Here is an 11,605-nt window from a genome sequence, read left to right on the forward strand (position 1 = left end):
CTGCGTTGTCACCAGCAAAGAAGTGACACGATAGCTCTGGTGCATACAACAGTATACAATATGGCAGAGAATTGCACTATACTTCAGGAACATAAAAAAGCAATGTCAAGGAGAACTCGTGGGACAAATGGAGGGGGGAAGCAGGAAAGGAAAGTAAAATGTTATACCTCTCTCTCTCTCTCTCTCTACGGCATAGATCGGTCTGGAATATCGTGACGGTATTGACTTTGTAGCGATTATACAATGCCGCTTTTTTTGCCCCTTCTTCTTCTTCTTCTCCTCATACCATCATTTCATTCTGTTCTTCTTTTTACCTTAACTTATTGTACTGTACATATATTCCTTTCCCCCACCACTAACCAACTACTTTAGCTCTTGCTGCAACCTTCCTGGCTATCTTCAACTCCAGTGGACTCGGGGGTGTTGTCTGTGTATTCTCATTTACTGTTTCATCTCTTCACATTGTTCGTTCTCATTAACCGGTTTAGCTTCGCAATCATCTTATCATGTTGTAACCGCCTCATCCCGCGGTCGATCCATTCAATTCCCGTCCAGCTCATACTCCACCAGTCCACCTCACGGTGACTTCTCCGCCACTTCGGCCTGACGTGCCACAGCTCTGTGCTTTTCTCTGCCAATATATTAGTCTCCTTGCTCCCCTCCTGCACGACTTCCCTTCTCTTAGGGCTGAAATGTTCGCCGTCTCTACGCCTTTCTCTATCTGTCCATCTTCCGGTGATCATGCCCATTTTCCAATATTTGGACCCCGGACGGTCCAATGATCCATGGTCTGATGACCATTCTTCCGGTCAAGAGACTCAATGTCAGACCATAGCTTCCTGGGAATGCTCTCAAAATACCTCCTCTGGAGTCCCCCTGTCTGCGAGCGGAAAATACCTTCACCCCGAAGGTCCCTCGCCTTCTGATGTATATGACGCAGATGACCGCGGGAATTCATTACGGCGGTCAAAAAATGCTGGCGATCTTAAGTGGAACTTCCATCGCTCCGTATGTCTCGTTATCCTTGAAAAGTCGAGTCTTGCTGCAGCTTCTCTTTTGTCGAGAGCCCCTTATTATAATCACTGTAAGATCTGCAATGGCATACTTGCTAACCTGATGGATACAGCTGGGAGAGGCGGATGCCAGTCACGATCTTACTCCGTTTACTCCCGAGAAGTATTACGCAATGAGGGATCAACTAATAGAATCAATATCTGCGGGTAGTCAGCTCCCCTCGAGCGATCAGAAGCTGGCTTCGCCTGCGGACATTGAGCGCCCTCGCTCGGCCTTACACTCTGGGGACTTTCGAGAAGGAAGCTCACAAAATCAGAGTCGACAACAGCCATCACAGTCACCACTGCCTAACTTTTCATATGACGTATACCATTCTCCGCTCAGTTCTTCTCCAACCACGCCCTGGTTTAGCACTCCTGTTTTCCCAGCTTCAGTTGAACGACAAAGCTCGTCACTTCTCGCTACAACTCCAGTAGCACGCTCTCGCGCGCCATCTCTGGGGTCGTTCTCATCAAGCTATATTCTCAAGGCACCGACAAGCCCACTTGTACATCAAGCCAATATCACAGATTTCGATTATCCACCGCGGCCGGAGCATGTCGGCCATATTGGCTTCTCGGATAATAAAGCCACTCGCCGGCGGACACTCCCCCCGGAGACTTTCCGGGATATGCAGATCCCTGAAACCACCCATGGGCGAGGGGCACGGCTCCCGCCAGATCCCTCAATGAGAGAATGGAATAGTGCTATGGCCCATCAGTTCCAGCCACCAAAACGGTCCCTGACCTGCGGTTACAGCCTTCAGCTCGCCTCCTCCGTTCAGACCGCGAATTCCAGATCTAGACGGCCTTCGATCGGCTCCGAAGTCTCTTCCAGGGCTTTGGCGCCCATGGTGGGCTCATACGAGGAGTCCATTCTCCGAGGAAGGATGTCGACAAATCCTTCCAAACCATTGGACTTCACCGCACAGATAGGGGTTCTGGGTAAAGGCAAATGTAAAGGCAGCCTTAAGTGTCCGCCCCATGTCACGATTCCATTTCCTGCTGTGTTCTACAGCTATCCCACCTCAGGCTGTGGGCGTTCAATTGCAGACGATAGTCCCAGTCCGTATGTGGGCATGATTGACCTTGATAGTTCCCTGCCAAAGGACACTTCGAGCGATAATCGACGTCGCAAGCATCATCATCACCAAAGCCCTGGTGGGATCTATAATGACCAGCACCTAAATTCACCCCTCGAGACAAGGTCGAATGAGAAAGAGCTTCTTCGAATGTTGGAGAAAAGGCATAGAAGGGCAGAATCGCCCAAATCGCCGCCGGGCGGCTCTTATCGGATCCCGCAACAAGGCCAGCTACAGGTCATAATCAAGAATCCGAATAAAACTGCCGTCAAATTGTTCCTTGTTCCTTACGACCTCACTGACATGGAGCCTGGAACGAAGACGTTCATTCGCCAACGGAGCTATTCCGCGGGCCCAACCATTGATATGCCACTAAGCGCGCGAAAGAATTACGGCACTGATCGTCCTGAGGCGTCCTTGAATGTCTCGGAAGATCCCAAGGACAAGCCCATTCTCCGTTATTTAATTCACTTGAACATATGCTGTCCTTCGAAGGGCCGATTCTACCTGTATTCGACTATACGCGTTGTCTTTGCCAATCGAGTTCCTGACGGTAAGGAGAAGCTACGCAATGAGATTCAGTTTCCTTACCCCCGCTATTCACCCTACAGAGCCTCACGAGAAGCCCATCATGCGCACTTGAACACGGTGGGCGAGAAGCGGCTTCGAAAGTCCACGCCTGGCCATCTCACGAACATTGAGCTTAATGGCTCTTCTGAGATGTCTCACCCAGGATGTTCTTCTTACTTTGGGTGTAGTCCGTCCACGCGGCATGCAGCATCGACCCGCGAATCGTCCGCTCTTCGAGGTGGCGAGGACTGTCATGCGCGAGAGTCATCCACACATCCCTTACAGGCCTATCCACTATCGGGAATATCCCAGATTTCACCTTGTGCAGATTTGCCTGAGAAGCGTCAAACTAAGAGTGGACTGTATAGCAAGCTGCATAAGGGAGAGAACGGATACGTTGGCTATCCGTCCAACGGAATCGACATTGGTGACAGCCTCCTTGCTCAGCGATTGAGGGGACTGGATGTCCACAGACATCGACACTTCCAACAGCACTATGAGTCAGACGCTGATGCAACGATTCGCCTGTGTCCGACACAGCACGACCAGTCATACCGCTAGTACTGAATTTTGCGCCCGCTCGGAGGCATTGTCTTTCTCACTCTGGGGTAATTCTCAATCACTCTTTCCTGACTAACAATTAATGTGTTAAATGCATGAGATGCCGGCTCATCTCTCATCTTGATCATATCTCCAGTTTCGTTCAGAAACTTCTCGCTCCGCCTGACCAGGCGCGGCGTTTATCAACGGGACTAGTATATATACCCAACATGTTTTTAGCTTCGATGTCACCCTCTCTGGATTTGTCACACATGCTTGTGCTCAGGCGCAATTACATTGCGTGATCCGAAGGGGTGTGATATTCCCCTTGATTATTATCCATCGTCCAAGGGTCGACGAGCTTCCTGGTAATGGAAGCCCAACTTCCCCATTCTTTACTTGTCGAGACTTCTCGCATCTCTAATCAGGGAAACATGACTGTCTGTCCCTCACACAATTCCCACCAAGAATTTAGTCATTTGAGTCCACCCTCTATTGTTCGGAGATCAATGAACTCAGTCAATGTCTGTTCCGACGCTCCATCCTCCTTGCAATCCGTCATAGTTCACGTAGTCGAAGCATCTCTCCTGCTCGCATGGATAGGCTAAAGCGTCACAGAAGGTTCTGCACACAGGCAAGGTGGTGAAAATGCGTTGAACACCAAAAGTGTGATTTAGTTAAATCCTTATCTACATAGTAAATCTAAGTTACGGGCACGGAGCAGGCCGGGATCACCTCCCTGTCCGATGCTACATACACCAAATCAACTTGACCCCATCTCGGAGGGGTTATCACGCCCGAGGAGGGCGGGCAAACAGAGTAGGAAGCTTGGGTTTAACCAGCGTGCTCCACAATCTCGCTCACCAGGACACCATCCTTGACATACGACTTGATCTGCTCAGGGAGCGGGCACTCCTTGGTATCGTCATCGGTGCCCTCCTTAGGGGGCAGCATGACGTTGATGGCGGTGGACTTGCTGGAGAAGACCTCGGTGGCCAAGCTCTGCTGGCTCAGATAGATGGTGGCGCCGTCGACCTGGTCTAAGAGCAGGGTGGGGACGACGCCGTCAATCTGCAGGGCGAACTTGGAGGACTTGATGACGTCGAGACTGCTGACGAGCGAGTCGACGATGATGGACAGGCCGGTGCAGTTGTCAATGGAGATGGCGTTGGCCTTGTTGTTGACCTTGATGATGGTCTTGTTGCAGCGCGAGATCAGGATTGAGTGGTTCTGCTGCGCGCTGATCTCGACGATGCCGCCGGGGTTGTCAAAGTGCTCGACCAACCACTTATTGCCCTCCAGGTCCTTGCGTGGCGGCTTACGCGAGCGCATGCTCTCGGGCTTGGGCTTCGTAGATGGCGGGGCTGGGGACCGCGCCCGCGAGGTGGGCGAGGAGACGGAGCTGCCTTGCGAGCTGGGCCGCTCGGGCACCACGGAGCTGGTTCGTAGGCTGGGATTCTTGTGCGTCATCTCGGATTTGTCGACCTTGCGTAGGCCGGAGGTGACGGCATCGCCGCGGTTCAATTGGTCAAAGACAGCGGACATGTCGGGAGAAGGGCTGGAGGCGCTGGGCGGAGGGGGGACGCCAGGGGGTGGAGGGGGAGGGGGAGGAGCGCCGCCATTGCCGCCGGAGACGTTGATGGTTGGTACTGGAGGAGGGGGAGGGGGAGGGGGGGCGGCTCTACTTTCACTAGGGGATGAAGCGGAGCTGCCGCCGCTCTTGACCTGTCTGAGAGCTTCTTGGGCGTCGATACCGTCCTGATCGTTCCAGGTAAGACCCTTAGGATAGTGTTTCTTGAGGTAGGCGGCGAGCGACTTGAAGATTTGATAGTAGGCTTGGATGTACTGGACGTGGGTGCGATCCCTGGAAGGATAACGTTAGTAGGGTAGGGGCTAGTTTTGTGGATGATCACGAACTTCTCCTTGTAGTCTTTGAGCACCTTGTTTCCGTAGTACTCAATCCCACCAACGATCTCGGTGACGAAATCGGCCGGCTTGCTGGCGAAGAACCAGCCCAGAGCAACGATGCCCTCTGCCACCGCGCTGAGGTGATTGAACAGATGTGATGCCCGGTTGGACTCACGAATATTGTTGATGCTGTCCGAGGCATTGTGGAGCTCCGTCATGAGCTCCGGGGGCTGCTGATCGGGCTTCTTGGCTTTGGTTGAAACGTAAAGGTAAGTACGCTCGGCTTCGAAGGCTTGCTGGACGGCTCTTGACTGATAACAACCGTTAGTGGGGGCATATTGTTGGTATCATGAGGCATAGCGTACCTGCTCTCCGACTAATCCGTCGATTTTCTGTCCCAACTCCACGAAGGTCCGCACATCCCCGTTGATCAGTGCGTCAAAGTCCTGGATCTGAGGCGGCACGGGGGGGGCTGCGGGAGTCGCTGGAGGAGCCAGTTTGGGAGTCTCGGGTGTGGCTGTTTCAGGCGCAGCGACAGCACCGATGGTCTTGGGCGAGTTTGGGTCGTCCAGCGACATCGCCATGTCTTCCAAGCGGGAAGTCGCGGCTTCCAGCCTGTAGCGAGGTATACATAGTCAGTATGGTACAGAACAATGACATGAGCTTGAAGAGGGATTGAATGGGCTTGAGTGTTTCCTATTCAGCCGGCGCTTTGGTCGCAACTTACCGCTTGATGAGGGTTGTGAGATTATGCATGTGGCTTCCTGACGCCATGTTAAGAGCCCCTGTCAAAGTAAGGAGACAACTATCGGAGAATAACAGGGAGAGACTAGGTCAAAGGGAAGCGTGCGGATCGGACGCAGGCTGTGCGATTCAAATGTTGAACAGCAGCAGAATCAAAGAGAGAGTCAGGCTGCTGAGCAAAGAAAAGAGATTGCTGTGGAAGGCAGCAACAATTAAGAGGATGATGCTAGTGGAATGATGTTGACTGACAGATGATGCTCTCCCTAAACCAACAATCCGCCGTGCCTGAGGCTTGAGCGTCGGGCGGTGGACCCAGCCGTACAATACTGTACCAATACCCTCCGGTAACCGCTCAGCAGGCCATGCTGGGACCTTGCGCTATGACGTTGTGGGTATCAGTCCGTAATCCGTTCTTCTCTCCGATACTTCCCCTCTATCCCCCACCCATCGCATACTACGAGTACACAAAATATATATTCGTTCAATTGAACCACTACGCTTAAGATACAATGGCAGGCAACAATGAGCCCTATCCCAATGACATTGTCGATTTCTGCACCTTGGGCATGTTCATCCTTGGTACGCTGTAGTTCCGCTCGTGAATAACTCCCCGCAACATATACTTACGAGGTCTCTCCTCGGCGGTAGACGATATTGATTTTGAAGGCACAAAACCTCCGGTGAAGAACATCCTCGGCGGTGCTGCATCCTATGCGATTATTGGCGCCCGTCTCGTCGCTGGGAAAGAGCATGCGCGATCTGTGAGCTGGATTGTTGATGTCGGATCCGATTTCCCTGCAGAGGTTCTAAGCGTCATCAAATCTTGGGGTACAAATTGTATTATCAGAGAGGATAATGACCGACTGACCACACGAGCCTGGAATGGCTACGGGCCGAATGAGAAAAGGGGTCAGTGCAATCGCGTTCGTGTTTTCGCGTTGGGCTCGCACATGACTGATAAGGCAATCCAGATTTCAAGTACTTGACGCCTAAATTGCGGCTTGAGCCTTCAATGCTCTCAGACGCGCAAGTACTCTCGAAGACTTTCCACATGGTCTGCTCTTCGTCCCGCTGCATATCCATTGTGCAGGAGATCCTGCGACGGCGGGAAGAACTCCATCGAGAGGGCAAAGTGCCCTCGTCCGTTTCGGCCACACAGCGACCAATCTTCGTCTGGGAACCTGTTCCAGACCTCTGCACGCCTGAAGAGCAAGAGACATTCTTGGCTGCGAACAGAGTCGTAGATGTTGTGAGCCCTAACGAGCTAGAGCTTGGTATGATGTTCGGTCAGCCCGGTTGGAGCGAGGGGACCAGTCACGGAAAAGCTATTGTTGAAAGGATTCTTGCCGAGGGTATCGGGCCTGATGGGAATGGACACCTTGTTATCAGAGCAGGCAAAGATGGTAGTTACTCGTTCTCTCGGAGACAGAGAATCTGGCTGCCCGCGTACCATCAGCCCGATACGTCGATGCCTTCACCTGTGGTTGATCCCACAGGGGCCGGAAATTCTTTCCTTGGGGCATTGACTCAAGGTATGATCAGCTCGGGGCGAACTCCAGCCATTATTGTCACCTCGGTGCTCGCAAGATCTAGGGCCTGGCAGGAAGCTGTAAAAGCTGGCGGCGCCAATGATAGCTTTCTTCCAGCTCTGGTGTTCGCTACTGTAGCGGCTAGTTTCGTGGTCGAACAGATTGGGGTACCGCACATTTCTACAGCTACCGATGGAAGAGAGCTTTGGAACGAAACTGAGTTCACGGAACGGGTCCGTCTGTACACACAGCGCTTGTATCGAACACTTGAAGAGTCTCCTCAGAAGCACTTGCAGATCAACTGACCGGTTGAAGAACGCCCTTCTATTGTCGTACAGCCCTCAAAAAAAACGATGAAAACAAAACTTATCATGCCACAGGAGGTCTTCGGAATTGCATTTTATCACACTCGCTTCTTATTCCCCGTCAACCACATTATGAGTCCTGCTTCGAGGCCTGCTGTCTTCTCTCGTGCTCAATGATTTCTCTGCTCCAGCTATATAGACGAGATAGAGTCAATGATCAGATGCTTAGAAACACTCGGCAGGGGATTGGCTGGGTAGAACTGACTAGCGACTGGGGAAGAATCTGCCAGGCTCGGGCATCTTGTCGCGGTGCTCACGGTCAGCGCTGATGCTCCAAACGACAGCAGCGATTCCGATAACGGTGGCACCCATGATGGCAGTGTTAAGCCTCCAGTTCGCGGGCTGAGCATACCAGCCTCCGGCGGGAGACCAGACTTCCTTGGGATACCTGCGCGGGCTATCCGTTAGCGCGACACGGGAAAGTTGGATATTCATGGACCACATACGGGATCTTTCCGCCTCCACCCATTGTGATTGAGGTATCTGAGATAAGCGGTTGGAAAGGGTAGGTTGACAATGGCTCGCTAGAAAGCAGTTGTTCTGGCGGGTTGAAGCCGAATTGGCCGTCGTTCGTCCCTCCCGGTCCCAGACCCCGTGACGCTAGGTCTGTAATAGGCTTAGCGCAATATGGACGACTTTCTCACACGACCGCCAAAACCCGTGACTTCCGCCGAAAGGTTGCTCTGCTCAACTTTTCTCTGGCGGCCAAAAGTTTGTACTGGCAGCCCGTTGACGACCCTCTCCCCCATTTCTTCTCCCCCCCACGCCACGACGCATTCCTTAATTGGATATACGGTCATTCGGTTCTCTTTCCGGCCTCAAAACCACAGATCGCACAGATGAAGAGACTCCAACCCCAACGATGGAGCAGTTCGGTCCTTTCGCCGCAAGTCCGTGCTGGATGTCGACTGCAGCGACGTATACAACACGGTCTCCGATACCAGACGACAACGACTCCATTCCCTGTCACGGAGGCTGAAGCCAAACAACCGATTCAGGACCTAGTCCCTCCGCCAAAGAAACGCTCCTCTCGCTCAGCAATCTCCAAGCACTCCCTCCCTTCTCCACCTGTCAAGGCCGCACGCGAGTCCGCGAAACTCGCTGCGCTTCACGCACGACTCTACCTTCCTGCACGACTTCCCCTCGAGACCCTTGCTCGTACTCTTGTGGATGAATCGGCCGATCCAAACCCAGATTTCAACAACGAATCCCTGGCTACTCTCGGTCATGATCTTCTGACCCAGTACACCTCCGAATACCTCATCTGCACATATCCCCGGCTTCCTATGACGGTCATCTTCGCCGCCATGTACGCATACGTCGGCCCAAAGACATTGTCCGCCATGGTGAAGGAATGGGGTGTGGAATTGGCTGTCGCCCCTGGTGGAGAGGTTGATCCTGGTCACCTGCAGTTCAAAAGACTCGACCCCGGAGTCAACCCGAATCAACCTCTCAAGAATCCCAACAGACCTTACGAGAACGAAGCGACGTGGCGCAGGTCGATCTCGTCGAAAATTGTCTATGATGATGTCTTCGGCGAACCCGTTAGGGCAAGCGTCGACCCGCGACAACAGGTTCAGTCGGCCGACCGATACGCCGCGGGTGTGACTCCTGAGCAGGCCTGCTCTCAGTTCGTCCGCGCTGTCCTCGGCGCCATCTACCTTCACGCTGGCCGACCTGCTGCCAAGCGCTTCTTCGAGCAGCACTTCATCTCCCGCCATCTCAACATCTCTGATCTTTTCAACTTCCGCGAGCCGGCTCGTGATCTTTCCCGCCTATGTGCCCGCGAGAACTTCGAGCCCCCGTATGCCAAGATCCTCAGCGAAACCGGTCGCTTGAGTCGGCACCCCGTCTTCGTCGTTGGCATCTTCTCCGGCAAGGATAAGCTCGGTGAGGGGTCGGGTTCCAGTTTGCTCGAGGCTCGGTCCCGGGCCGCCGTTGCCTCCCTTAAGGGCTGGTACCTGTACAGCCCGCTGAATGTGCGTCTGCCCAATTCGATGGAAGAAGAGGGGGCTGCCCCATGGAAGCCCGTGCACGTGGATCTGGGAGAGGTGATTGTTTAAAGAGGAGCGGTTCATGAGAGCAGTATTTGGAAACGGCGTCACATTTTGATATAGACCTTGTCAAGGTGGTAATCGACGGCAAGTGCAACATTCACATATTATTCCTACCGATTTCGCAATATTCGCAAGGTTCTGTACATTACGGGAATTTCTACTTCATCCGATGTTTTCTATCATGTCGTGTTTCATCTTCATTTTTCATTTTCTTACTAAGTTATAAAGCTCGTCCCCTTTCTTTATACCAATAGAGATTCGCAATGGGAAGGGTGTGTGTGATTGTTACCAAGACGCAAAAATTGTTTGGCAGATCCAAGCGGCTGGACCAACATGTACTCAATGAATCCAATGGAATCTATCATGTTCTCAAGGGTATAGTATCTGAAGATCAGACATCGAGTCAGTGTCTGACTGCCTGTTCCAGACTCCAGAATTGGGCTTTCACCAGGGCTCTATTTCTTGACCCTCTATTTTGCCTCTGCCTCGAGCTCTCCCGCCAAACTATCCAAATACCGGCCATACTCCGCCCACAGCTCCTCAACTCCGACCCCAAACAGCGCCTTCCAGAAACCCTCCCCAGGTTTCCCTGACCCATCCTCGCCCTCGCTTCTCCTCTCCTCTCCGTCTCCCTCTGCCTTCTCCCCAAGATACCCAACCCTCAGCAACCGATCATTGACCAACCCCACCGCTCCCCTCCCGACCCGGACCTCCTCCAACCAGGCCAGAAAATACGCCGTGTGCTGGTACCCCTGATCCCATTTCTCCGCGCGCTCCTTGGCCGATCGCGGCCGTGTCCAGTGCGGCGGGGCCAGCCCAGCCTTGAGACGCACGAAGTCGGCAATCCCCTCGATCAAGCCCCCGGGAGGGCGGGGACCTGTGTCCTCGTTCTCTGGAGGGGCGGTGTGCTGGTAGCAGTGGACGAGTTCGTGGGTGAGGACCCCGACAATCTCGGCGCGCGGGTCGTCGGCGTACCGGGTGGTGCAGTTCTCGATGTAGGAGAGGGAGAGGTGGATCTCTTTGTGGTCTGGGTCGAGGTCGGTGCCTGTTGTGTAGGCGACGCCGGGGATGGGGCGGAGGAGGGTGGTGACGGAGCGGGTTGGGGGGAGGGAGGGAATGAAGGTTATGGGTCTGGGCTTGGGATTCTGGTTTGAGGTTGGGGATGGTGATGGTGAGGTATAGAGGGTTTCGAGGATGGTGGTTAGGGCGGTTTCGAGGGTGGAGGCTAGGTCGGGGATGAGGGTTAGGAAGGTGTGGCTGCCGGGATGGCGGAGGTCATGGATTTGTAGGAGGAACTTTGGGGAGGGGATGGTAGGATGTTGGCTATGCTGGTCTTTGGAGGCTGTCGTGGTGGTAGTGGTGGTGTTGCTGCTGTCGGGTTGAGGGAGATTGTTTGGGAGGGTAGTGGGTTGGGGCGGCGGCGGTGCTGGAATCCGGGCCATTGTGGGTAGTGCACGTCGGTGGATAACTCACTGTTGTTAATGAGCAAGTGAGTTCGGACAATATGAACGGGGTTGCACTTCAGATATATACGCTATCGATCGGTGCGCGCGGTTCTATCGGTCGGTCTAGTTCGTTTAGAAGTGTTAAGATTCCTGCATGCAGACACGCGGTTGCATGCCGCAGGGCTTTTGACAGGATCCACCATCGGGATCATATCCACCTGTAGTCCATTGCCGGTCATTTAACTACGGTGTGCTGTGCACCAGGAAGAATAACCATGCATTTTTGCTTGTGGTTTGCCCGGCCATCACATGG

The 11,605-nt window shown here is 53.4% G+C and overlaps 6 protein-coding genes across 6 annotated transcripts; 3 read left to right on the top strand and 3 right to left on the bottom strand.

The window, feature by feature from the left end:
* Positions 1-410: 410 nt before the first annotated feature.
* BP01DRAFT_405886 (uncharacterized protein) lies at positions 411-3,265 on the top strand (the record flags this gene model as incomplete). The annotated part of the gene is made up of 2 exons (XM_025578748.1): positions 411-1,008; positions 1,136-3,265. The coding sequence occupies exons 1-2, from the start codon at positions 742-744 to the stop codon at positions 3,263-3,265; spliced, it is 2,397 nt and encodes a 798-aa protein (XP_025434429.1). The 5' UTR covers positions 411-741.
* A 623-nt stretch (positions 3,266-3,888) lies between these two features.
* On the bottom strand, positions 3,889-5,808 carry capA (adenylate cyclase-binding protein). Its single transcript, XM_025570611.1, has 3 exons — positions 5,518-5,808; positions 5,162-5,463; positions 3,889-5,108 (listed from the first exon to the last, which is right to left on the bottom strand). Exons 1-3 carry the CDS (start codon positions 5,734-5,736, stop codon positions 4,079-4,081), a joined length of 1,551 nt encoding a protein of 516 aa, XP_025434430.1. The 5' UTR covers positions 5,737-5,808; the 3' UTR covers positions 3,889-4,078.
* Positions 5,809-6,370: 562 nt separating this feature from the next.
* Positions 6,371-7,847, top strand: BP01DRAFT_353604 (ribokinase family protein). Its single transcript, XM_025574225.1, has 3 exons — positions 6,371-6,475; positions 6,545-6,805; positions 6,868-7,847. The coding sequence occupies exons 1-3, from the start codon at positions 6,406-6,408 to the stop codon at positions 7,728-7,730; spliced, it is 1,194 nt and encodes a 397-aa protein (XP_025434431.1). The 5' UTR covers positions 6,371-6,405; the 3' UTR covers positions 7,731-7,847.
* BP01DRAFT_353605 (uncharacterized protein) lies at positions 7,630-8,331 on the bottom strand. The gene is made up of 3 exons (XM_025574226.1): positions 8,237-8,331; positions 7,996-8,178; positions 7,630-7,921 (listed from the first exon to the last, which is right to left on the bottom strand). The coding sequence occupies exons 1-3, from the start codon at positions 8,257-8,259 to the stop codon at positions 7,861-7,863; spliced, it is 267 nt and encodes an 88-aa protein (XP_025434432.1). The 5' UTR covers positions 8,260-8,331; the 3' UTR covers positions 7,630-7,860.
* Positions 8,332-8,492: 161 nt separating this feature from the next.
* BP01DRAFT_353606 (mitochondrial 54S ribosomal protein mL44) lies at positions 8,493-10,193 on the top strand. Its single transcript, XM_025574227.1, has one exon. The coding sequence runs from the start codon at positions 8,630-8,632 to the stop codon at positions 9,851-9,853; it is 1,224 nt and encodes a 407-aa protein (XP_025434433.1). The 5' UTR covers positions 8,493-8,629; the 3' UTR covers positions 9,854-10,193.
* BP01DRAFT_353607 (basic secretory family protein) lies at positions 10,134-11,533 on the bottom strand. The gene has a single exon (XM_025574228.1). The coding sequence runs from the start codon at positions 11,287-11,289 to the stop codon at positions 10,318-10,320; it is 972 nt and encodes a 323-aa protein (XP_025434434.1). The 5' UTR covers positions 11,290-11,533; the 3' UTR covers positions 10,134-10,317.
* Positions 11,534-11,605: the final 72 nt, after the last annotated feature.

The sequence above is a fragment of the Aspergillus saccharolyticus genome (assembly GCF_003184585.1).
Source record: "Aspergillus saccharolyticus JOP 1030-1 unplaced genomic scaffold BP01scaffold_4, whole genome shotgun sequence".
Taxonomy (NCBI): Eukaryota; Fungi; Ascomycota; class Eurotiomycetes; order Eurotiales; family Aspergillaceae; genus Aspergillus; species Aspergillus saccharolyticus.

Bases quoted from the DNA above. Each gene is read 5' to 3' on its own strand.
- BP01DRAFT_353605 (XM_025574226.1), bottom strand. From the start codon at position 8,259: ATGGGTGGAGGCGGAAAGATCCC. The intron at 8,179-8,236 runs GTATGTGGTCCA...TAGCCCGCGCAG, and splicing joins GGTGGAGGCGGAAAGATCCC to GTATCCCAAGGAAGTCTGGT. The intron at 7,922-7,995 runs GTCAGTTCTACC...TCGTCTATATAG, and splicing joins AGATTCTTCCCCAGTCGCTA to CTGGAGCAGAGAAATCATTG.
- BP01DRAFT_353607 (XM_025574228.1), bottom strand. From the start codon at position 11,289: ATGGCCCGGATTCCAGCACCGCCGCCGCCCCAACCCACTACCCTCCCA.
- BP01DRAFT_353604 (XM_025574225.1), top strand. From the start codon at position 6,406: ATGGCAGGCAACAATGAGCCCTATCCCAATGACATTGTCGATTTCTGC. The intron at 6,476-6,544 runs GTACGCTGTAGT...CCTCGGCGGTAG, and splicing joins CTTGGGCATGTTCATCCTTG to ACGATATTGATTTTGAAGGC. The intron at 6,806-6,867 runs GTCAGTGCAATC...AAGGCAATCCAG, and splicing joins CGGGCCGAATGAGAAAAGGG to ATTTCAAGTACTTGACGCCT.
- capA (XM_025570611.1), bottom strand. From the start codon at position 5,736: ATGGCGATGTCGCTGGACGACCCAAACTCGCCCAAGACCATCGGTGCT. The intron at 5,464-5,517 runs GTACGCTATGCC...GGTTGTTATCAG, and splicing joins ACGGATTAGTCGGAGAGCAG to TCAAGAGCCGTCCAGCAAGC. The intron at 5,109-5,161 runs GTTCGTGATCAT...TTATCCTTCCAG, and splicing joins CTCAAAGACTACAAGGAGAA to GGATCGCACCCACGTCCAGT.
- BP01DRAFT_353606 (XM_025574227.1), top strand. From the start codon at position 8,630: ATGAAGAGACTCCAACCCCAACGATGGAGCAGTTCGGTCCTTTCGCCG.